Below are 26,463 nucleotides of genomic sequence, written 5' to 3'. Positions count from 1 at the left end.
CTGCAGTTCAACTTCTCAGATGTTGAGAATGAATTTCCAGTGACCTGATAAAGTAGACAACTACATTTCAATGAGCTCTGTGCACAGTGCAGTCTACGCAAAGCACTGATTCACAACTTAAAAGAGTTACAAATGACCTTTCTGACTCAAATGAAGGATAATTGACCTTCAAATATCCAATCTTCATTGTTTTAGGTGGAATAAAAGTATTACTTTTCCACTGTTCTTTGCTCTTCACACATTTGCTGTCCATTATGTGGGCTAATGACTATTCCCTTGTTTTGTTTTTTCCTCCAACTACATTTTTAGTCTTCCTCTCTGATTTTCAATCTATTTCTGTTTAGTTCTCCTGATCTTAACAGGCTAATTATATGTATTGACCTGGATCTGATTTCCTAAGGTAGGAAATCTAAAACAAAAAAAATCTAGTCTGGATAGTTTAAGTGGCCATTTTCTATTCATTACCTTATGAAAGATTTTGATAAGACATAGCTACTAGAGGTAAAGGTTTCCCTTTACCTTTGTGTCTGTCTGACTCTACTAACCATACAATATATAACAATTTGAAGTTTATAAACCATAGTCACTAGTTCTTAATCCTGGAAATTGTGTTTACATTTAAATCTATAACTGATACTAGACAGCCCATGCTCCTCTGAGTCATTGTTTCAGAGATATTTCCTGGCTCGGAAGCTGGCTTGGAACATCAGAAATCTTCCTTCCTTTCTCCCTTGCTTCCTTCATTCCTTCCACCTTCCCTGTTCCTTCCTCACTCCCTCCTCCCTTCCTTTCCTCCTTCCTTTCCTCTGCACTCCCATCCCCTCTCTTCCTCCCCTTCATTCTGACCTTATCTTCTTTTCTTTCTTTCCCTCCCTCCACAGTTTGAGAAAGTGCATGGGAATGCATAATAATTGTCCTTTGGCTTGGGCAAAGTGTAGGAGACATGAGTTGTGGGAATGGGAAGTGGCCAGCAGAGGCCAGGAAGGGTGTATGGTGGTTCATTCCTCCCTGTTCCTTTCCTCCCTTCCTTCCCCTTTTTTCTTCTTCCCTTCTCCCAAGTAACTTACCCCCAAGCAAGCGGTTGCTGCTGGATGAAAAAGGGAGAAAAGGATTGCAAGAATGGCTGGGAAACTGTCATATACCATTTGAGATGACATGATCACAGCAACAGCCTCTTTTGTAAACCCATTTTTCATGCCTGATATTATATTCTTCATTTTGCTTCTCTTTTACATATTGTTTTGCAAAGCAAATACAGAAAGTACAGACACAATTCTCAGATAGGCATCAATGGTACATAAACGTTTTCTTCCATCAATTGTATTTATAGCTAAAAAGCCTAAAAGCAATTTACAAATATAATATAAACCTGGCATTGATAAAACATTTTAATGAATAAAATATTTAATAAATATTACATAATGTTTTCTTTAGTTTCTCTGCTTGCTTCTGAAAACACCAGGTGTCAATTTTGTTTACTGCATAAACTGGGAAGATGTCTCACTATTAAACTGTCAAGCTCATAAATATTTACAATTCTAAATTGGACAGCTTCGTACATTTGATTTATAAATAAACATTCCTTTTAGAATCTAGACTGACAAAAGTTAGAAAGGCTAGACAGAAAATTTTAGGATGTTGTCATGTCAAAATAAATGGTAGCCAATAGTTGCCAACTCCTGTGATAAAAGAAAGCATAAGGATCCTGATCATCATACTGTATAAAAGTAAAGGTTTCCCCTGTCCAAAGGTGCTTTTTCAAGAGACACCCTTCTGGTTTTTCTCTGAAGATATTTCGCTTCACATCCAAGAAGCTTCTTCAGCTCTTGGACTGAGAATCCCCATAGACATTTCCCTTGTCCAGTTGTGACTGGGTCTAGGGGCAGTGCTAAGATTTTCTTAGCTGAGGGTACCAGCATTGTCCGAAAATGTGTCCATGGCCATGACTATACTCAGAGGCACAGAGAACACTCTTACCTTCCTATTGAAGGGTACTTATTCATCTACTTGCATTTGCACACTTTCAAACTGCTAGGTGGGCAGGAGCTGGGGCAAGTGAGCACTTGGGCCTCAAATCCAGGCTGTCAACTTTACAGCTGACAAGCTCAGCATCTTTAACCACTGAACTATTGTTCTCCCTTCAACCTGTGCACAGGTTTATAACATAGATGCAATTGTCATTTCAAGTTACAGTTCATTCCAGAGTTGATGAGATGTAGAACAGACCTATTTTAAGTTTTATCCCAGGAAACCCCCATCTAATTTAAAACTTACTGATTTGAGTTAGGTTTTTCTAATTATGAATAATTTTGGATTTTACTTAATACAGTGAAAACTATTAAAAGTAATAACAATTTTAGCTTAAATGTCATCCCTTTCTTTTTTACCATAGTTTGCTGGGAAATGCTGTAAAAAGCTGGAACACTTTGTTCCTCAACTATCTTTCATTATATAATTTTGTTCTCTTTACTTTTCACCAGCAAAACAAGATTGCCTAATTTGAGAAGCATCCTTTCTATTTATCTGGGATGGGGACTTTTATGGCAGAATGTTGTAAACAATATTTGTAATGCCTTTTTTATTTTATTTTATTTTCCTGACTTGCTTTCTGTTGAAGTCTCTTACTTGGGAGTCTGAACAAATGAACAGAACCGTTTCAGGATTTTGCGGGAGTTGTAATTTTGGTTATACAAAATGAAAAGAATTTGCCCCTGTAAGAAGTCAAAGTGTTTCCTGGAATCTTCTGCTTTACTGCTGCAGAGAACAAAATAAGAGACTTTGATAGAAACATGGCAAAACTGTTACCTAGGCAAAGAAGAATTAAACTTTTTCAAGTCCTGGTAAGCAAGGTAATATTCAGAAAAAACTCAGGCAAGTGCCTTCTTCATTCAGTGGGATGTAGGAAGAAGTGATTTAGACGTACAAATAATTTACAGTTAAAATCTTTCTGTGGATTAATTTCACAATTATCATATAGTAGGGTTTAGAATTACAAAAAATGTTAGGGTTGCAATCCGAACGATGAAAAACAGGTACTATTATATTCAGAAAGCAGAAAAGTCTCTAAATTTATGTAAGATTTTCAGTATTGGTATTGTAGAGAAAGGAGATTCCCTTGAGATCTGCTAATCCTAGTGCCAGAATGGAAAAATCACTTAACAATGAATATTACCACTATTGTGCAAAGATACGTAGAATCCTACTTATTCTTCACACATTATAACTTGACAATTAACATAATGATCAGTTATCGTTTTATGTTCTGTTACACAATTGCTAAATTTTAGCTGATGTACCTAACCTTATTTCTATGCCATGGTTTCCTGTCTATATGGCCATTGCACAATAAATAGAACTCAAATCTCACAGGAGATTTATCCAATTAATACCCTCGAATTTGCAGCCAAATCCCTGGATCCAAATAGTAGCACCATCTGTTTCTGAAAGTAGTGTTAATGTATCACTATCTTCCTTGCAGGGTATTTAATGTGGCAGTCTGTATATCTTAAGAATTAAGTCAACTACTGCAGTACAATGCCCAGTCTTTCATCTTTGTTTTCCTTACAGAGGGGCCTTTTCAGAAGTTTTCCTGGTGAAGCACAGAATCACTGGCAAGCTTTTTGCTTTGAAGTGCATTAAAAAGTCACCAGTCACCCAGGACAGCAACCTGGAGAATGAAATAGTTGTGCTGAAGAAGTAAGTAGAGTTGGGAATGCATGACAGAGTTCAATGTTTCTTTCAAACTTCTTCAAGAAGTCTACAAGTTACTTATTTTAGAAGAATTGGGAGGGCAGTAAACTAAAGATTGTCTCATCTGACTGAAGGCTTCACAGATGAAACATCAATATTTCTGCTTAAAATCCACTAAAACAGTGCTTTTCAACCTTACCAACTTTAAGATATATGCTAACAAATGAGGGCTACTGGACATGAATGGTAAATAAATAAACTGTGCATTTAGAGTAGTATTGTATCAGGAACTGTTTTCCAATTTAGCTATAAAAAACCCCATAAAATAGTCATCTCTTTTACTATAGATAGTCCTCACTTAACAACCACTCATTCAGCAACCTTTTGAAGTTATAATAGTGTGGAATAAGTGGAACTTGCTACCAGTTTTTGCAATGTTTACCATTGCAGCCATGTGGCCAAAATTCAGGTGTTTGTTGACCAGCTTGCATTTCTGACCATTGTAGTCACGTGATCACCATTTGTGACTTCCCCTACCAGCTTTCAATAAGCAAAGATCAATCTGGAAGCCAGCAGGAAGTCACAAGATGCCCTCATAATCACACGAGGTCTTTGTTTAATGACCAATGTCTTCACTTACCATAAAAATGCTATCTTAAGTTGTGGTGGTCATACAGGTCTTTAGTTAATGAATAGAGTTTCCAGTCACAATTAATGTCTTTAATTGAGGACTCACTCAGGTTTTCAAGGTACATGACTATAGCCTTGGGGAGCCTGTTTTGTACTCTATAGACATCAACAATACAGATCCATTAAAAAGACCCTGCACTGAAGCCCAAAGATATTGGCATAGAATAAACAAATGGTTAGAGGAAATAATGGCGGAGCAAACTGAATTAAAACCAGAATTCTTCTTATTGGGGATATTTAATAGACAAATTTCTAAAAAAGTCAAATATTTAATACTGCACATTCTTACTGCAGCCAGAATAACCTTTACACAGTGTTGGAAACAAGCAGATATTTCAACAGAGGAAATGTTATTCAGAGGCTGTTATTCAGAAGATAACAGCCTATGCAGAGATGGATAAGTTAACCTTAGCACTTAAGGAAAAAGAAACATCAGAATATTATAGAAGCTGGGAATGCTGGTATGACTGGATAGAACAAAAATAGAAAATATATTAGTAAACAACGGAAAATGTAAAAGAGGTAGTAATTATATATTCGCAATAAGATGTATTTGCAAATATATCACCAATATTGTAAATATATCACAAATATATAACCAATATCTCCAATATTGATAACAAACAAGGAACCATAGACTGTCGATAGGCAAATTGTTAGTTTTTAATCATTTTCTTTTTTCCTTTTCCTTTTTTTTTTCCTGTGTGTTGTGTATGTGTTTGTTTGATATTTTAGTTGTATAATTAATAAAGTTTTTTTTAAAAAAAGACCCTGCATTGTGGTCTAAAATCATACTATATTTGATCAAGCAAACCACATCCACATCAGAACTCGACCAACATTCCAATTCCAATTCCCTGAGCGAAAGGCAGATCTTCACAACCTTCTGAAAGACCAAGGTTAAGGCTATCAGTATTTTAGAGAGGAGGCTATTTTCCAAACAGGCCCATGACAGAGAAAGTATATGTTCTAGAACCCACTTAGTGACATTGCTTCTCTTACAAGACCCAGAGAAGGTCCACTCTTCCAAATCTAATGAGACAGACAAAACCATCAAGGATAGGATTCATTTTGTGAATTTTAGTTTTATAGTTGGAAATTGTGATTTAAGTAGATCTTCAATCTGATCCTTCAAGTATATTTACATTATTAAGAATAGAGAAGAAAGAAAATGTAAGAATTTATTTTTAGAATAACATATTTTAAGAAAGCTATACTAGTAAGAAATCTTAAATCTTGCCTCCTTCATAATAGTGTATGGAACATAAGAAAAAGTCCAGCCACATTCTCCTAGAAAGAGTACAATTTTTAAACAAGAAAAAAATGAAAATAATGTATGGCTAACACTAGTGGGGAAAATGGATCTCTTGTTATTAGAAGCTGAAATACATGTTTGTTCCTTAAATGAAAGAACCAGAGTTCAATCTGAATGAAAAACATCTGGCACCAAAGAGGAGTGGATGTTAGCTTGCTTTTTAATGATCTCTTATTCCATCAGATCAACATTGCATTCTGTTTTTGGTTGCAGAATAAAGCATGACAACATAGTAACACTTGAGGACATTTATGAAAGCGCAACTCACTATTATTTGGTAATGCAACTGTAAGTATCAACATATAATTATGTAAAAAATAAATGTTGCACAATTTTTCAAGACAAGAGTCAGTAGCTTTTGAGAATCATAGCTGAACACACCTGGGTCACACTAGGTTGTAGAAAGTGGCATTAAACAGTCTGGTAACAATGTGGGAAAGTTTTTGGTTTTTATGGGAGCATTGTAAACATCTCTGTTTTTATGCTTAAAAGAAGAATGGTAGCCGTAGAGATACAGCCCAACCCAACAGTCTTCATTGTGACATCAATACATTCTCTCTCTGTGTTGTAAGTTTACAATGCAAGTATAACATAAATTATGTAAGATAAAGTTGCAAAAAATGTAAAACACTATTCTAACAATTTAAAATAAAGGGTTTCTAATGAATTGGACCACTTTATCTTGTTGATCTGATTATTTTTGCCCTTGATTTCTTAGGTTCTATCATAAACTAACATATAAAAGATCTAAGAAGAATTCTGCTTTCTCTTTTTCTTTCTTAGGATTCTTTTTAATGGCTTTATTTTATTCCTTATTTCTTAATTGTTTGTTCTGCCTGCACTTGACTTTAAAGCACCAAAACAATCTCAAACAGTTGAAGATTGTCTCCCCCTCTATCTCTTTCCCAAGTAGTTCAAATTGTTCCTCCAAAATAAATTCATCAAGGGAAATCTTGAAATTTCACAATATATCAAGTTTTTTGTAGTCTAACCCTTCTAGCCTTGCAGTAAAGAAACAATATTTTCCTGGTTTTGGGTGGTTCTAAAACTGTATTGCCCAAAATACGTGAATACAGCCATAAAAGCAGCTTCATTTTTATAATAGTTTGTTTAGGTATTGTAAAGAATGAAGACAATATTGTTAATAACAGTATGAAAAGTATTTTATATCAAAATTGCATTATTTTATACTGTCTCTGATCCCCTTTTTTATCATTTTCATGACCCACAAGTAACCAAAACTAGAAAATCATGTTGCAAAGATTACTAATCTACTTCTTTCTCTGATAATTAATGACTGGGCTAAACTAATTAATCTGAGAAAATAATAGCAGACAGACAAAAACTTTACACAGTACAGAGTTTCCCTGGGTATACAGAAGTAGTACCAAAGTCAACACATAGGCACATATCAAAGGGGAACAGATCTACACATTCAGCAAAATATAAATATTACAGAGGGCATATTCACACACACACACACACACACACACACACTAAAAGACTATGCCTATATGTTTCCTATAAATATTCCCCAAGTTTCTGTACCCCAATCTTGTAGACTACTTTCGAGGGTTTATGTCTCAAATGAAAAATGTCCTTTTCAACTAGCATGTCTGCATTTTATTCTGATTTGTTCTTGCACGACCCCAACTTGGATCAGGACTTCAAATACTTATAAATAATTTGGCAACCCAGCCAAGAGTCTGAGACTAACTTGGCCAGTTGACCCAGCCCGGGTAAGACTTCACCTAGATGGTACCAGACCTTTTTGTCTGGAGGTACTGCTTTCAGACCCTGCCCACTTGGCACTACTGGTAAAGGAAGTTCTGAGCTTTGAACCAAACAACTGCTTGTATGGGAAATAATCAGCAAGTACCTCATTTTTTGTGTGTTTGGGCCCGGGGAGTTGGTGGGAATATATGTGTATCCCTCTCCATCTCTTTCCTCCCAGTGCAGCTGAACCTTACTTCCAGTGCCATTCCCAGCCGCACCCAACTTCCTACAAGCCCCGTCAAGATTTAGAAGAGAAATAAGAACAACATAGTATCTAATTTGTAAAAGGGATGGCCAATATTAAGAATTATGCAACATAACATCCATGAGTAGGAGAATTGCTACACAGCAGACAGATGAATCCTGAGCAAAAGTAGCATGGATTCACTCACATTCAGAAGAGGAAGGAATTAATGAGAAAATATATAACTTTTGTATGCTGAACCTTTAAAAGGGGAAATAGTTTTGCTTGTCAGCAATAAACCAGGCTCTGAATTCAAAGCTGAATTGGAAGTAAATTCATCTAATCAAGATATTTCCTGCTAATTATGTCCTAGTAAATTACATCAGGCAAGAAGGAACTTCTTTATATGCCAGATTTAACAAAAACAGATCCTAGGCATTTGGAGACAGGCACAAGCATTGCCTGATCTAAGGCTTAACTGTCTTAACTGTTTAATATGTCTTGTCCTGTATTATAAGCAATCCATTTTTCTTTGCAGATCCAAGTGTGATACAGACCCATAGGGAAGCACTTGCAGTTTATTTCTAACTGAGGCCTCAAGTTGTTTAGTGGTGAAACTGAGTATTAAAATTAAATGTGTTTATTTATGTTTGACTTCATATATAAATTGAGCAGTATTCAGGGGTGGAATTAAATTTTCTTAACAACTGGTTCTGTGGGCGTGGCCTAATTTGTGGGTGTGGGTTGGTGGTCACATGACTGGGTGGGTGTGGCTTGCTGACTGGGCATGGCTTGGTGGTCACATGACTGGCTGGGCATGGCTTGTATGTTAATATTGTAAATATTTATGTAAATATTGAATTTTTTATTTAAAAAAGAGCAACTTTTATTTAAAAAAGAGCAAAGCAAGCAAGCAGATTGAGTTGCTCACAGAATCACAGATTCACTTAGAGATCTATCTATCTGCAATCTGCTACCTGAGTCTCTCACATAAAATTGTTTGCAAGAAAACTCATAAAATTAACTCACAACACACCATGTATGTAAATATTGAATTTTTTTATTAAAAAAAGAACAACTTTTACCCAAAATCAGGCAAAGCAGACAGGCATATTGAGTTGCTCACAGAATCACAGATTCACTTAGAGATCTATCTATCTGCAATCTGCTACCTGAGTCTGCACTGAAAAATAGAAGCTTCAGTCCTATGGAAGGTTCAGCTCTGCTTTTAGATTAACTAGAAAGCAAGAAATTCAACAATTTCCTGCTTTCTAGCTAATCTAAATGTCTTGGCACAGCAGAACAGCTGATGGTCGGTGGGGGGGAAGGAAAAATAGCAACTTAGCAGGCAAGTTTGATAGCGCACGTGCCAGGTAAGGAGTGAGTGGGTGGGGAGGGGAGGAGCCAGCCAGTGGTGCAATTTGCCAGTTCTCTGAACTGGGCAGAATAATAACAACCGGTTCTATAGAACTGGTCCAACCAGGTAGAATGCCACACCTGGTAGTATTGCTAGCACTGAAGCTTTACAGGAATATTTTTTTCTAACCTGAGAATTAGAAGTGACCCAGCAACAGGTCCTACTTCTATAGTTTAGCATCTAGGTTTATAATCCCATTCATATGACAAATAAAGCATGTAAGAGGTACAAAATTTCCCAGTGTTACCAGTAACTAAACTTATTTGACACTGTATATAAATTAACACAGGAAACGGATCATAGAAAAGTTAAACCAATAAGATTCTCTCTACATCAGCATGTAATCCAAACTGAATTTTCTTGCACAGAGTGTCTGGAGGAGAATTATTTGACCGTATTTTAGAACGGGGTGTTTACACTGAAAAGGATGCTAGTATTGTAATTCAACAAGTCCTGGAAGCAGTGCATTATCTTCATGAAAATGGGATAGTTCATCGAGATCTAAAGGTATTTTTTAATGATGTCTATTTAGATATCAGTGTATTTTACCTATAAGTCATGCAAGTATCCATGAATTTGCAGTGGGTTTTTTAAATCACACCTGCCTCCTAATATGCAGATACACACATGCGCACACGTGCGTGCGCGCACACACACACACACACACACACACACACATATGGCTCCCTCTCTCTGGAACACCATACCCTCAGAGATTAGAATGGCCCCCTCTCTAAAACTCTTCCAGAAGTCACTGAAGACCTGGTTCTGCCAGGAGACCAGAGTGGGATGGAGCCCATCAAATGGTTCATGTGATGTGCTGTTGTCGGGGTGGGGGTGGGGGGATGGGAGTTGGAGGGTGATTTTTTTTTATTTCAGATTTTGTTCTATTGTGCTTTATTAATTTATTTGATTCTTTTTGTTAGTTTTTGTTTTTGTTGTTTTGTTTTGTTTTTAAATATGGTTTTAAATTCTGTAAGCTGCCTCAAGTCACCATGGGTGAATCAGTGGCAATATTCTATTCCCTAACTTTAGATCAACTATATGCACAAAAATTTAAATTGCATACTCTGATGTTGGAATATCTAGATTCCTTACAGCAATCTTCTGTATTTAGTTTAGAAAAAAATTTAATTTAGAAAAATTTAGTCAAACATTTTTCCACTGTTCAGTGAGTTTTGCCCATTTTATGACCTTTCTTGCCACAATTATAAAGTGAATTAGAGTTAGTAACACAGTTGTTAAGTGAATCTGGATTCTACATTGACTTTGTCTGTGAGAAGGTCACAAAACGTAATCACATGATCCTGGAACACCACAACTGTCATAAATATATGTCAGGTACCAAGCATCCAAATTTTGATCCCATGACCATGGGAATGCTGCAACTGTCATACATGCAGAAAATGGCCATAAATCACCTTTTTTTAGTGCCATTATAATTTTGAACAGTCACTAAACTAATGGTTGTAAGTTGAGGACCACCTGTGTTTAGGTATTGAATATCAGATAATTAATTTTCACCTTCTTATCCATAGCCTGAAAATTTACTCTACCTAACTCCAGAAGAGGACTCCAAAATTATGATAACAGATTTTGGTTTGTCTAAAATGGAACAGAATGGCATCATGTCTACAGCATGTGGAACACCAGGATATGTTGGTAAATAAGAAAATGGAAATAACTTTTCAATTGTAATTTTATTTTATTTTATTAAAAATTACAATTTGCAACAATGAAAACTAAAGCAAACTAAAAAATAAAAGAAAAAAAGAAAAAATAGAAAGTGCATTAAAAAAGAGAGAAAAATAGAAAATGTGTAATCTCAGTGTCTTTTGGACACTGGGATTACACACTGATGGCACTGAGTGTGGTTTAAGCAAGACAACTATTTACTCATCTCCTATAACTTTTAAATGCATTGGAGATTGTTGCTTTGCAGTCTCCTTGTCAGGAACAGCTCTCTGGAGCACTTGTGGGCTATCTCAAGTTTTCTCCTCATTGTATGCAACTGTATATGCAAATTTAATTCTCTATGTGTCAGAGTACGCACAGTGTGACTAGATGAGACAACCCAGGAGCAATTGCAGTACACAGAGGTTTGTAGTTTAAATAGTGGTTTATATCTACAAAGACTATATACATACAAGTACTAGCCAGAGGTCAAAAAATTGATCAGCAATCAGCTATAGCATGGAAGCACACACACATGCACACAGAGATACACCCTAATATGGCCTCTCTTATAACACAGCCTCTTAAAGTGGTATCAGCCAAATAACCCTGTGACTCATTACTCATCATTGCACCATCATTACAGCATTACAACATTACAGCATTACAGCAGCTGGTCAGCAATTAAATCATTTAATCAAGATCAAGTATAACTGCTTTTGTAGGGATAAAACCACTATATGTAAATCCAAGCCTGTTTCCTCCAGGGTTGTTTAACCTAGTCACATTGTGTACTCTCTGACACTATGTGATTGGGACAGATTATGAAAGAAACACTTATATTCCTCTTCCTATATAATTGTAGGTGTAAGGTCTGCTGCAAGCATAGTAACTAATGCTTACAACCTAAACACAAGTGATCTGAAAACTATCATTTCATTTAGACAATATTTGAAAGAACTATTGAAACCCATTGATTAAATTCTGCTTTATATAAAGATGTATAAATTGCAGTTTTATCCATAGAATCAAAGCTACGCTATGGAGTACTAATTAAAACAAAACTTTCTCAGAGCTATAAGAGATATGAAGACTATATACTTTGTGGGGCTATGTCAATATATTACAATTTCAACAAATATCACATTGCCCTACATTCCGCAGCTATCTGTGATATATACAGTATGTATGTATCTTATGTTATACTCCTCAGCCTTCCAGAATAAATAATGTGTGTCATTGTTTATGTCAAGCATGCTATTTTCTTTGCTGTACCCTGCTACACCGAAATAATTTTTGAGATAATATAGATTTGGTTAATTTTTCAAAGATTGGTTGGTCATATCACCAGTAACTTGGGTTTTGTCATTTGTTCACTGCAGCTCCAGAAGTGTTACAACAAAAGCCATACAGTAAAGCTGTGGATTGCTGGTCAATTGGAGTTATTACCTACATCCTGTAAGATAATCTGTGAATTACAGCAAAGTTGATAATGTCCCTGAAAAGTCTTAGGTAGTCCTTAGAAAAGATATATTAACAGCATGCTAAACCCAAATAAAAAGTAGAAAGAAACCATTAACACATAGTGGCCCATTAAGAGTAAAAAGAAAACAATAATTATTATTCACTGTATTTTAGTATCTTCTATTTGGTTGCATATTTTTGTAACAAGTTTTATAAAGTTTATGATTTCTTAGAAGTGATAGGAGGGGGTAGAAACACCTTTTCCACTGCCATTGGCTCACTAGTTATAGCCATTTCTGGATTGGGTCTAGACAGAGCAATCCATGTGCTGGTAACCTCAAGACTAAATTATTATAAGCTAGTCTTATTAGGTCTATTCTTAAATCTGTGCCTGCTGCTAAATGTTGATTACTAAATATTGAGACCAACAGTGGTTGTTTCTATATCAAGCCACAATCTACTATATTTTTTTTTATAAAGTTTAGAATCTAATCTTCTGCCTTATGCAATGTCTTGGAACCAATTTGGTGTTGATACTACAATCTGAGAGAAGGTATTCTTGGCATATGTATTATAGCAATGAATTCCTCATCCTACCTCCACTTCCTCAAGTTCATTTAACCTTGCAAATATTCAATACAAACTGAAGACTTCTTCAGATCTTTGGTTAATACTGTGGTGCTTGGTTTGTCATATTTGTCATATTTTTTTTCTGGTAGTTTCACCCTACCATGGTTTTTTAAAAACTGGTTTGAAATATAGGAATTTTGTAAGGTTTCCTTCTATGAAAAAGTTTTATTATAAAATGCTCTTCACTACAAACTACATAGTTGAATTTGTTTATACTCTATTTCCAATTCATTTTTTCCTTTCTAGCATTTTTCCACAAGCGTAGGGTCTGTTTTTGTGTGGCTCAAACAAGTGTTGATCCATTAGTAATGACTGGAACTGAATAACTAGCTTGGTCTCTGAACCTGACATTATGGGTTGAGAGAAGGGGCTGGCCCAAACTCTCCCAAGCTTGCTTTCATGCCTAAGGCTGGATTAGAACTCAGGGTCTCCTGGTTTCTAGCCTGATATTTTAATCACTAGATAAAACTTGCTCTTCCATTTATAATCCAATGTATTACAAATATTTATAGATGGATGGGGATGGTGTGGGGAGAGAGACAGACAAACAGACAGACAAATCTCTCCTTGGCTTATTTATTTTTTGTTTTGTTTATGTCTGCATTGTGACAGCACTCAAATAACCTTGACAGAGAATTATGCAATCTAAGGATCTGTCAGCAGTCAATACATCAGGAACATGCACTGATGCCTGTCATAAACTTTGTTAATTTGATGAACTAATTAAGTTAACTGATTACAGCAATTACACCAAGATGAAATTTGAAGGCTGGGAAGGTTCAAAAACACTGGCTGGGATTTCTTTCTTTCTTTCTTCCTTCCTTCCTTCCTTCCTTCCTTCCTTCCTTCCTTCCTTCCTTCCTTCCTTCCTTCCTTCCTTCCTTCCTTCTTTCCTTTCACAACAATGTCAACTTTCCCTGACTGAGAGTTTTTATGCACATCCTTGACTAAACTCCCATCAATTCCGCCTAGATGAGAATAATCCAATAAAACTTGAAGGCTTTAGTTTGAAGATATCTGTTCCAAGGATATACTCTATAATGAACACTGAATCTGACTTAATATTAAGATGCCATCTCTACAGGCTTTATACATGTTATTCAAAAGCCAATGTTCTTTCTTCTCTGGAGCATAATTATGCTTGGATAGAAACTTGCCCTTTCCATTGGCAACTGACATCCAATATGGAACCTCTCATCCTTTTTTTATAAATATCAGACTATAGCTATAATGAGCTATGTATAGTTCACAATTACCCTATATTAAATATCTATCTACCAATCAATCTTTTTGAATTTGTATAGAAAAGGATTATAAATGTATTTTGTCTTTTCCTCTCTCTTTTCCAATTTAATTTAGCCTGTGTGGATACCCTCCTTTCTATGAAGAAACAGAGTCCAAATTGTTTGAGAAAATCAGAGAAGGATACTTCGAATTTGACTCTCCATTTTGGGATGATATCTCTGAATCAGGTATTTTTTTAAAAAAATATCTGCTAGCATTGTGTCTACAGATGAGTATATACAGTAATTACACAACTATTGAGTAGTCAAGTGTTTTTTTTTAAAGTATGTATTCAATGATTTGGGGAAACTACTCTGATTCCTGGAACTGCTGTGCCATGTTTTTGATAGATGTGTGCGTGTGTGGCTGCGCAGGGGACAAAAGCTGTTGCAAGCAGGTGCTGTGTTCTGTGATGCTGTATCCCATTGAAGCATTTGAAGGTGCAGGTGTTCTTTCAGAACCTGCAGCACAATTAATCATGTTGATTATTATCAGACGCCTCCTTGTTTCTAATAGATTTTGCTTAAAAAATAAAATAATTGAAAATAAATTGATAAGATGAATTTTAAGTACACCCTCTTTTTAGAAGAAACAGTTTGGTAAAGAAGGTTTTAAGCATGTATGTGCAAGGGGAACCTTTACCTTATTATTATATGGTACTCATTGTAATCTTTTTATATTGGCTAGAGGTGCATGTCATCAGTTTGATCCCTAATAGTCAAACCTAATGCTCTGGCAGATTGGTTTTGGCTTCTGGCTTTTGTGCTAAAGCCTCTTTCTCTGTTTCCTTCTTTTTTCATTCCTTTTAAACAGCCAAAGATTTCATTTCTCATTTACTCGAGAAGGATCCAAATAAGAGATTTACCTGTGACAAAGCCCTCAGGCATCCCTGGTGAGATGGATAATGTTATTGCATTTTTTTAAAGTGCAATTCTGTGATACAGTGAGAAATTTTGTAATTATATTCATGTGGAATTAGCAGTGTAACATAAAATATAATTTTTGATTATTATTTTTTTCAATTAACTAATATGGATGTCAATGTGCATAGGAAGCTATTATATGCCTTAGACTTTAGGTGTCTTAGACTTCAAAAGAGCTTCAACAAACTTAGAGAGAGCTTGAGAAAGATTCCATGGATGAAAACCTTAAAGGAGAAAAGAAGCTTGGGAAACTGAAAAATGTGATTATAAAAGCCAGTCCATCACAAATCATGTGAAAAGAAAAATAAGAAATCCAAGCATAAACCAGCATGATTGCATCAAGAACTTTCTGATAAACTGAAATACAAAAAGGACAAAACTAAGGCTTAGAATGAATTAAGGCTTGCAACAATTAATAATGTTTTGTCAACATGTAAAAAATAAGAAAAAAATCTAGGAAATATTGGAATATTTCCACTAATGGAAATATTAATGGAATATAGTGGAATATTTCCACTAATGGGAGAAGATGGTAAAGAAGCGATGGGCAGCAGGGAGAAAGCAGAGTTACTTAATTGATTTTTAGCAACTGGCTTTACCAAAGGGAAAAAATAGCCCATCCTACCAGAAGCAGAACCATAAAAGACAGACTGGGAATTCAAATTAAATTAGGCAAGAAAATGGTAAGACAACACCTGTTCATCCCAGACTAGTTCAAATCACCAGGACCAGATGGATTACACCTCAGAGTTCTGAAGGAGCTGGCAGACATGATCTCAGAACTATTGAACCATATCTTTCAAAAATCCTGAAGCAACGGAGAACTACCAGAGGAGTGGAAAGGAGCTAATGTGGTTCCCATCTTCAAAAAGGGGAAAAATAGATCCAGGAAACCACAGACCAATCAGCCTGACATCTATACCAGGGAAGATCCTGGGAAAGATAATCAAGCAACAGATCTGTGAACACCTAGAAGAAAGCAAAGTCATAACGAGAAGCCAACATGGGTTTCTCAAAAAGAGATCATGCCAAACAAATATTACTGCATAAAATAACTGACAAAATAACTAAATTAGTAGAACATCAAAATATACTTGAATTTCAATAAGGCATTTGACAAAGTAAATCATAACCTATGTATTGGTAAGTTAGAAAAATGTGGGATAAACAGCATCACTACTAGATGGATGTATAATAGGCTGACAAACTGCGCTCAATGTGTAATCCTCAATAGAACTACACTTACATGGAGGGAAGTATGCAGTGGCATATCCTAAGGTTCTGTCTTAGCAACAGTACTCTTCAAAATCCTCAAAAATGATTTAGATGAGAGGATAAAAAAGGAATTCATCAAATTGCAGACAACACCAAGCTGGCAGAAATAGCCAACACCCCAGAAGACACACTCAAGATCTAAATGGATCTTGACAGACTTGAACATTGGGTTCTAGCTAACAAAATGAAATTCAATGGTAAAAAAAGTAAGGTTTTACACTTAAGCAAGAAAAACCAATTACAGAGGTATAGAATATCTGGCTCAACAGCAGTAACTGCAAGAGGGATCTAGAAATTCTAGTGAGCAATCACTTAAATATGAGACAGCAGTGTGCTGCAGCCACCAAAAAAAACCAATGCAGTCCTAGACTGCATTAACAGAGGGATAAAATCAAGATCACATGAAGTGTTAATATCCCTTTATAATGCCTTGGTAAGAGTGCATTTGGAATATTGCATCCAGTTTTGATGATCATGATATAAAAAAATGTTGAGGCTTTAGAAAGTGTGCAAGATTATTATTAGGGGGCTGCAGGCTAAAACATATGATGAACGGTTGCAGGAATTGGGTATTTCTAATCTAGTGAAATGAAGGAGTGGGGATGACATGATAGCAGTGTTCTAATATTTGAGGGACTGACAGAAAGACTCTAGGGTCAACCTATTCTCCAAATAGGTTGCAGGACAAATAGCAGGACAAGAAGCAATGGATGGAAACTTAACAAGGACAGAATCAACCTAAAACTAAAGAGAAATTTCCTGACAGTGAGAACAATTAACCAGTGAAATGGCTTGTCTCTACAAGTTCTGGATGCTCCATTACTAGAGATTTTTAAGAAGTGATTGGACAGCAATTTGTTGAAAAGGTATAGGATCTTCTGATTGAACAGGGGATTGGACTAGAAGACTTCCAAGGTCCCTTACAATTCTCTTATTCTGTTATATGCCTTTACTGAAATTACATGCAAGAGATGACATGGCACTAAGTGATGATTCCCTACTCAATACTCATTGTGGTCAGCCATAATAGTTCAGTTAATTAATGTATACATTTTATAGATAGTAAATAGAACTTCTGGCTGTTGATGATAGATAGACCTTCTCAGTCTTAACAAGATGAATAATATGATATACTGTATATACCTCGCATCTGGCATAGTAACTGTCCTTGGAACTGTGCAAAGCTTCAGAGAGGTGGTCACTTTAGCAATGCTTTGAATGATGCAGTTTTATAAAATAGAACAGTCTTCTGTAATAGCAAAATATCCACTTATTTTACGTTGCCTTACTCTTGAACTTTCCCTACTTCCTAATAGTGCATGCAAAAATCTCTACTGATTCCTGGAAACTCAGATGAAGGCTTCAAGGTGATACAAGTCACCTTATCAAGTACAATCCAGTTGTCTCTGCAGTACAATCAAAACTATGTTGCCTGGGCAAAAGTACCTTTTTGAGACAAACTCAAACCACTCAATCATAGAAAGATGTCAGCCAGAAGTTACAAGAATGCAAAATATATCACTCACAAACACTATCTGTCTACATGTCTGTTTTCCTCTTACTTAATTTGCAGGATTGGTGGAAACACAGCCCTCTACTGTGACATCTATCCATCTGTCAGTGTACAGATCCAAAAAATTTTTGCAAAAAGCAAGTGGAAGGTAAGTAACGATGTTGCTGTCCTGGGATTTTATGCTCTGGTATACTTCTGTCAGGAGCATGGAGATAAAATTTCCATTAAAGCTCTCATTCCAAAAGCCCTGTAAAATACTACTACCCAGGTAGCTAAGGGTTTAACACAATTTTGGACATGTCATATGGTAGCCATAGCACTTAGACTTATATACCTGCTTCATAGTGCTTTACAGCCTTCTCTAAGTTGTTTATAGAGTCAGCATATTGCCCCAACAATCTGGGTCTGCATTTGACTGACAAAATATAAAATGAATTTCCTCAGTGGATACAGAAATATTTGGCAATTTGTTATATAAAGAGTTATATTAAGGGTTGTATAAGGGTTGCTGTGTAAAGAGTTAATATAAGGGGTGGAGCACAATGGGTTATCAGTTAAAGATGCTCAGTTTGTCAGCTGGAAAGCTGGCAGCCTGAGTTCAAGACCCAAGCACTGCCCAACAGGGTGAGCTCCTGTTCCTTGCTCCAGCTCCTGTTCCTTGCTTCCTTGCCTATCTAGCAGTTTGCAAGCATGCAAATGTGAGTAGATTAATAGGTATCACTTTGGTGGAAAGGTAACAGCATTCCATGGCATATAGTCATGCTGGCCATATGATCACAGAAACTGTCTTCAGACAATGCTGGCTTCTTCTGCCAAGAAATAAAGATGAGCACCACCCCCTAGAGTTGGACATGAGTGGACAAGGGAAACCTTTATCTTTTATATAAAGAGTGGCAAATATAAAGGGGTGCCATGAATTTCAAAACATCCATCTGTCTTGAAAATATTATAACATCTTCACTGCATAATTTAGACTGCAGAAATGATGGGTGGGCAACCAGTGGATGCTTTTTCCTTTTGCTCCTTTATATATATATTGGGGGGGTGGGTTCTTATTGCATATTATTTTTTAATGTATTGTGACTTACCCAGAGTCATTTGGATTTGATGATTGATAGAGATAAGCGATATGAAGTGGTGTGGTGTGGTGCGGTGCAGTGCAGTGCGGTGCGGTGCGGTGGTCTAGAGGTGGAGCTCTCACCTCAGAATCAGGAGGCTATGAGTTTGATCCTAGATAAAGGCAGACATTTCTCTCTCTCGGCTCACTGAGAATATACATCTGCTGAACAAAACTCCACATTGGTGACAGGAAGGGCATCCAGTCATTAAACACTCTTCTAGCTTCATTCAGTTGCCCAGACTCCACCCCTCAAGGGACTATGGCGTCATTAAAAGAAGATGATGATGATAGAGATAAGAGATATAACTAAATTGTATATGTACTTCAGTGGTGGTATTCAGACGGTTCACAATGGATCGGGTAAACTAGTAGCAAGAATTTGGCATGGGTCGCTGAACCGGTAGTAAGTTCTGGCTGGCCATGCCCCCCACCCGGTCACCCTCCCACCCGATGCTTGCTCACCCCACCCGTCTGCCTGACATTCGTCTAAGGTATGTATTACTTTTTTTCCCCTCCCGATAATCAGCTGTAGATAAGATCAGCTGTGCCAGGATTCCCCTTGCTGAGGCCCAGGAAGGCAAAAAATGGAAGGAGGAGCTCAGGCCCCCCCTTCCATTTTTTGCCTTCCAGAACCCCAAAGGAGCCTTAGGGGAGCAAAAACACACACCCCAGAGGCTTCTCTGAGGCTAGAAATCTCCCAAACGGAGCTTGGAGGAGTGCTGCATGCCCCTCCCATGCTCTGTTTTTTCCTTCCTGAGCCCCAGAGGAGCCTTAGGGAAGCAAAATGCCCCCCACCGAGGCTCTTCTGTGGCTAAGAAGCTCCCAAAAACTGGTGGGGACTGGAAAAAAAGCCACGCCCACCCAGTCACGTGGCCACGCCCACTGAGCCATGCCCACAGAACCGGTAGTAAAAGTTTTTGAATACCACCACTGATGCACTTACTAGGAAATAAGCTCAATTGAACATGTAGGATCATTTGCTCTCAGACAAGCTTCATAGAATTGCATGTATTTACAAGCACTTTTGTAAATTTTTGTTGCAGGGACAGACAAAATACTTGGTAACTGAGTTTGTAAGTTTGTAAACATTCATTTTAACTACCATAGGCATCAGGGAGCATTTTGAAGTCATGATGACATGAACAGATCTCACAGAGAACTTTTAAGCCCATTTTTTTTTCTTCTTGTGAATTAACCATAGTGGGAATAGTGGGAAATACATTTTTAGCTGCGCTATTTCAGAGTAGATTCCAAATTCCTGTTAAGACACTCTTCTTCAAGAGGTGTAACAACAATAAAATATTGTTAACTGAATTACATTGATCAAATTTCAAAAGTCTCTAAAGGGTCAGACAAAAATATAAGCAGTATAGAGCTGCTTATAGTTTGTGTTCCATGGTTTATCTACCTTTGTTTTATTATACATCATTCTCAAGCCTTCATACCATATTCATATATAGTGTCAGCTAAGTTTCCTTGTTACTTTTTACCAATAGTGAATGGAGTACTAGTGAGATTACAAGAACTTGAGGTCTGCTTCCAATATCTCTCTAGGTAATTTTTCAGCAGGAGTTTATGAACATACTCAGCATTCTTTAGTCTGGTTTTGTAGAGAACTACAGGTACGTATATAATTCTCATAAATCTGGTGATCTTCTCCTTTACTAGCAAGCCTTCAATGCTGCAGTTGTGGTCCACCATATGAAGAAACTACACATGAATGGTCATCATGCAGAGGATAATGTCAAAAGTCAAGTACAAGTACAAATTACATCAAGGCCTAATACATCATCCATTACTTACAAGGAACAATCAAGTCAAGACACCAAGAATTTGATCCCGGTATTATCCTATCAGAATACTTCAGATCTTTGTGGCCTACATGCCAAGAAGACAGAAAGTAAATATTTAGATAACCCAGGTAGCACATCAGTCCATGTGACTTCTGTAACTACAACAGATGGCCAGAGCCATCCAAGCAGACCTCCAGAAGGTGGGACACGTGACAAAGTGAAGGCAATGTTTTGCTCAGAAGCAGTACTCATAAAAAGGGATGCCAAGACACAGTAAGTGTCCTTTGGAATGATCAAACTAAGTTTCTAACTGCCAAGTAGAGATTTCAGTAGCTTTCCCAATCTGCAATTTCTAATTGTTGGCTACACTATCTAGAAATCATAGTAATTGGGGTGTCAGCATATTTGAACATTTGGCAAACACTTGAGTTGGTGTAAGTAATGTGGCATCAGGAAAGGAGAAGAAAAGCAAAAATCCCTCTTTAAGGAAGATGGGCAGTTCAGAAATATGAAATATATATAAATAAATAAACAAATGAATGAATGAATGAATAAATAAATAAATAACTGTGGATTAGGAAACAGCAATTTCTATTTCACTTATTTTGAAATGCATACATTTCCTTTAACCAAGGGAACTCATGATATAACAATAACAGAAACAAAAACAACTGTTGTAGTAAATAAATGAAAAATAATAAAATAATAATAATCTTATATAACAATACAATGTTTAATAATGAAAAATATGGAACATCATTATGGTCCAATTAAGACATAAGAATTTTAAGACATAAGACATAAGAATTTATTTGTCATTACACTCGCAAGCGGGTGCAACGAAATGAGGTGCTCTTCCACAAAGTAAAACTGGACAAACACCACTAAAAGAAAAAAAATTGAACTAAACACAACCAACCATACAATAATCTCTATGCAATTTAAAAATGTAAATACCCCATTACTCTCAGCCATTTAAATTCCATAAAAATCTTATGACCCTGCATTCAAACTCAAAACTGCACTTGGATAAAAAGTGCATTAATTTTAGACTAAAGATCTCTGGCCATTAAATACTAGCTAGAATTTATGGAAGGTAACTGATCAATTGAATCTGAAAACATTGTCTAAAATGAACTATGCTGATAGACATATATCATAACCATAATTATGTGAAGCTCTATGATTGCATTTATCAATTCAATGATAGTTGTATTATGATTTTATCTCTCTACATGAAAAGGTCAGGATGGAAGAAGCATGGTCTGAATATACATTGCCATCTTCCTCCATAATGTGAATCCTTTGCAATACACCTATAGTATCACTGCATGCATGGAGGAAGATTCAGAATAGAAAATCAAATAGAATAGTAACTCCATCTGTACTGCATTAATCCTATTGAATTCCACTGAGCAGAATAGATATGCATCTTATGAAGTGCATGGTAGTTTTCATCACCTTTCCAAGCCATGGGTTAGTTCATGTACAATATATAGGTTACAGTATATAGCATGTGTATCTCTCTCTCTCTCTCTCTCTCTCTCTCTCTCTCTCTCTCTCTCTCTCTGTGTGTGTGTGTGTGTGTGTGTGTAAAATCATCATACACTAACTGCAAAACAACAACAGTTTTTGCTTTGTTTTCCTTTCAAACTTTTCTTTCAAACTCAGTCACTTCAACTCAGAAGTCCTTGTTCCAGTCAAAGCCACTAATCACACTTATTTTGGAAGTGGGCAAACTGGTGTTTGCTTGGTAATGTGATTGAAAAAAAAACCTACTATACGTATAAAACATATATCTTTACAGGTAAGTATATGAGTGCAACTCACATTCACTTTTCTAGCAAAGAATAGTGAAGGATTTAAATATTGCTACCATTTCATGATCTCCCAATTATGCTGAGTGCAGAGCAAGGAAATGTCTTTACTGTCACGTCAGCAGTTTTGTTCATGGAAAAGTGTACACCCCAGCCTTCAATATAGAGATGTCAGGACTACTTTACCAAAGCTGGCAGGGTAGGGAGGCAGGAAAAACTTGGATCATCAGCTTATTCTACAGATACCCTGAGACCAATAAAGAGTCATATTCTGATACATTTTTTCCAATGAGTCTCTAATTGCTCCAAAAGCATAACACCTTTTTAAAAATAATTAATACACCTCTTCTAAAATGGCTGGTGTATTTCTTTCTGCAAGTTCTCTCTCAAACGATACATATTTCTATATACTAAGGAACATCTTTGAAATCTTCATAACAAAAGAAAAATCAACCAGAGGCCATATCAGATTCAAAAACCAAGAATGACACATGGTGATTCTTCCAAGCTGAGTTCTTTAATGACACACACTGAGTTTTTTATTGTTTTCACAACTATAGATAGAACCAGACTAAACACTACTGTCTGCATGTTTTTTCCCAAAAGCCATCACTCTGCTAAACAAATAATTCCCTCAACACTGTTCAACTATTTACAAAGTGTACACCACTGTTACTGTTAATCTTCTCACCACTCCTTATCACCCATCCCCTCCCACTTGACTGTTTCCTAGTATGATTTGATTGTTGATTGTACCCTATGACTATCATTAAGTGTTGTACGTTATGATTCTTGATTCTTAATGAATGTACCTTTTCTTTATGTATACTGAAATTATTTACACCAAGACAAATTCCTTGTGTGTCCAATCAGACTTGGCCAATAAAGTATTCTATTAACATATACCTTGAGAACTATTAGGGAGGAGCTGTCTTCACCCTCTTTCTCTCACACAAAATATCTGGACTGAGTTGTCTGTTATTTCTCTGAAATACACCCCTTCCCTTCTTGAAATCCAGCTTGCTACACTCCATCACTGGCAATAAAATTATCTAGGATGTGCTTTGTTCCAGATAGCTACCATGAACTAATAAATTGTTATTTTTCCATTATATGATTATATTTTATATAATGCATTGCTTTCACTACTTGATTTATAATCTCAATATTAAGGTTGTTTATATATAGATATTACTATTTTAATATATTGTGTTAGCAAAAGTAGCTATTAGATACCTTTTATAGTTTTCACTGAAATAATGGTAATTTTTATTGATGTTTTTAAATGCTCTTCTATGACCCAAAAAGAAATTGATTTTTATGAGACTTTATAGTTATCGTTTTAATAACAGTATAAATAACATACAGAATTTATGCTAATTAATGTAGTTTAATAAGAAAAAACAGACAGAAAACAACTTTTAGTTGGAAATTATTATATTGTGCATAAAACTATATAGTAGTTTTTGCCAAGTTACTTTCTTCACCACAGTTCAGTATCTGTTAGGTAAGAACGACAAATCTCTATAAATCTTTTTTTCAAAAGAAACCAAAATTTCCTGGATCTTTCCCCCCCAATAAAATGTACATCATATGAGTTCTATTTTTCTCCTCTCTTTTCAGAAGGGCTGCTTGATATTTCTGTTGAAACTGACCATCAAATATCAACCATGCAGAAAGGGAAGGCCTATCTTGAACAATGCCATTGAGGACTGTGTTCCTAGATGCCCACAGCCGATATTTTCTATAAAGCACATGCACAGAACTGAGAGTTCATATGGTTCAACTATCTTGAAATATTAGAGGGTTGTTTCATATAAACTGGAAAACAATTCTTAAAAGAAAGGTTCTGTAATCAATGGATAAACATGATCAAACTCTTTCTTTTTCCTTTATCGGAAGGTGTGGATACATGTTTGTACATCTGTGCTTGTTCAGTAGACTAAAGAGCAATTGCAAGGGGTGCAATGTTGTTTTTGTGTTGAGTCCATTAGAGCAGTTGGTTGAAGCAGAAAATATCGCATGCTGGCTTGCTTGTGGCCCTTTAATTCTGTATCATGATACAGAAGCAATTTGCTCAGAATGCTTGCTGACACTGCCATTTGTTCTAACACAGTTTGCATGAGTTGATTCCACAGGAAGTAAGGGGACACCATCTCTACTTCATTTATGAATTTCTGCTTGTGTCAGTTCTGGCATTAATGTAATATACATTGTTCAATAAAGTTTGTTGGTTCTTAAATGGCTGATAGTTATTTATTGATGGATTAATATAGGTTAACAATCTTTCACTGTCAGATTTGTTTCTGGCAGTACAGGTAGTTCCCCAGCTTACACAATGGAGCCCAACATTTCTGTTGTTAAGTGAGTCATTTGTTAAGTGAGTTTTGCCCCATTTTATGACCTTTCTTGCCCCAGATGTTAAGTGAATCATTGCAGTTAGTACTTTTAGTAACCTGATTGTTAAGTGAATCTAGCTTCCCTATTGACTTTGCATTTCAGAAGGTCCCAAAAGGGGATTATGTGACCTTGGGACACAGCAATGGTCATAATCATGAACCAGTTGCCAAGCATCTGAATTTTGATCACGTGACCATGGGAATGCTGCGAAGGGCGTAGCTGTGAAAAACAGTCATAAGTCATTTTTTTAGTGCCATTGTAACTTTGAATGGTCATTAAATGAACTGTTGTAAGTGAAGGACTACCTGTATTTTATCTGCAAACAGATATTTTATATTAGTAAAAAGAACTGGTGTTGGATAAAAAAAAAGTTTTATAATGGGCTATGAGATCCAAGAAACAGATACCCTTGTTTATTTATATTGCTTTCTTAAACTTGCTTGAATCCAGATTCTGCTTGTATGAAACTTATGCAAAAGTATATCTTCCTATTAAAAAATGTTATCAAGAATGTTTGAATTCAAGTGATTAATTTTAAATATTATAACAAATAAATTAGTATAGCCACTTCTGGGTTTTTTTTCCCTAAAGCTTGACCTATAGCAATGTTTCAAAGCTAGAGAAGATGGAAATATTTTCTTTGCAGACATGAAGAAAGCAATCTTAATAAATTAGGCAGAGGGAAGGATTCATCAGGAAAGGAGCAGAAACTGTTCTAATTTGTGCAACTGGCATAATATGCAACTTGTCGACTGATATAATCACGAATTGTTTCCACTTTTTTATCCAGGCCTTTCAGCCTGTCTGATTTGAGGATGAAGGCATTGTTACTCTCCTGTAGCTCTGTTTCTAAAGCTGAGGAATGAAACAGAAATAGGTTAGATGCAAAGAAACTCTTTTCCTTCTCTCTAATTCATTATAACATTATAAAAGTGACCATTCAGCCTGTTCTGATTTTCTATAACATCTTTTAACATGTATTCTTTTCATGCATGCCTGTTCAATACAATAAGGCAACCCATATGCAAAAACTATTAGCTGCACATGCTTGCCCCTCCCTCTTATTCTTTGTAGATCTGTTCCACTACCTCAGCCTCTAACTATCCTGTATTGAATGTTAAATGAGGACAATTCTACTGAAATTTGTTTGAAAGACAGTAAATTCTATGAATAGGGTACCCTGCTTAGTTTTCTGACTTTGCAAGAATGTTGCTCAACAACTCAAATGAGCAAAAGAAGATCACAGAGCAGAATATTTTTAATTCAGGGTTGAAGTGTGGGGTCCTTGGGGTTCACTGAGCTTGATTGTTTTCTTGTAGACATTTCATTACCAAACTAGGTGATGTCATCAGTACAAGAAAGGAGTGAGGTTTGCTCTCTTTTTATATACTAGTGGCTTGCCCTATCAGTGTTGGTGGGAGTGTTCTTGGTGGTTCCCTGATTAGGCTGTTGTTTATGGTTAGCTTATTTGTCTGAGTTGGTAGTTCCTTGACTGGGG

General features: G+C 36.2%; 2 protein-coding genes across 6 annotated transcripts in view; one reads left to right on the top strand and one right to left on the bottom strand.

Annotated features, from left to right (window-relative positions):
• Positions 1-24,807, top strand: part of CAMK1G (calcium/calmodulin dependent protein kinase IG) — a 51,233-nt gene extending 26,426 nt beyond the window's left edge. For 2 of the 4 annotated variants that reach the window (XM_026675113.2, XM_087959594.1), the window contains 11 exons: positions 3,568-3,696; positions 5,909-5,983; positions 9,441-9,579; positions 10,611-10,734; positions 12,129-12,204; positions 14,200-14,312; positions 14,938-15,016; positions 17,896-17,983; positions 20,624-21,021; positions 22,420-22,555; positions 24,189-24,807. In XM_026675113.2, the coding sequence (XP_026530898.1) occupies positions 3,568-3,696; positions 5,909-5,983; positions 9,441-9,579; positions 10,611-10,734; positions 12,129-12,204; positions 14,200-14,312; positions 14,938-15,016; positions 17,896-17,983; positions 20,624-21,021; positions 22,420-22,510 (1,312 nt within the window). In that variant the 3' untranslated portion in view covers positions 22,511-22,555; positions 24,189-24,807. Of the gene's footprint in view, positions 1-3,567; positions 3,697-5,908; positions 5,984-9,440; positions 9,580-10,610; positions 10,735-12,128; positions 12,205-14,199; positions 14,313-14,937; positions 15,017-17,895; positions 17,984-20,623; positions 21,022-22,419; positions 22,556-22,980; positions 23,086-24,188 lie in introns of those variants that run through there. The other 2 variants (XR_015748506.1, XM_087959593.1) reach the window with 2 other exon arrangements.
• Positions 23,991-26,463, bottom strand: part of LAMB3 (laminin subunit beta 3) — a 53,344-nt gene continuing 50,871 nt past the window's right edge. For both annotated transcript variants that reach the window (XM_026675198.2, XM_087959592.1), the window contains exon 23: positions 23,991-25,820. In XM_026675198.2, coding sequence (XP_026530983.1) covers positions 25,681-25,820 — 140 coding nt within the window. In that variant the 3' untranslated portion in view covers positions 23,991-25,680. The remainder of the gene's footprint in view (positions 25,821-26,463) is intronic.

The sequence above is a fragment of the Notechis scutatus genome, chromosome 3, assembly GCF_049901735.1.
Source record: "Notechis scutatus isolate UNSWTSFEM ecotype Mainland chromosome 3, rNotScu1.2, whole genome shotgun sequence".
Lineage (NCBI taxonomy): Eukaryota > Metazoa > Chordata > Lepidosauria > Squamata > Elapidae > Notechis > Notechis scutatus.
This window is presented reverse-complemented; position numbering and strand designations above follow the sequence as displayed.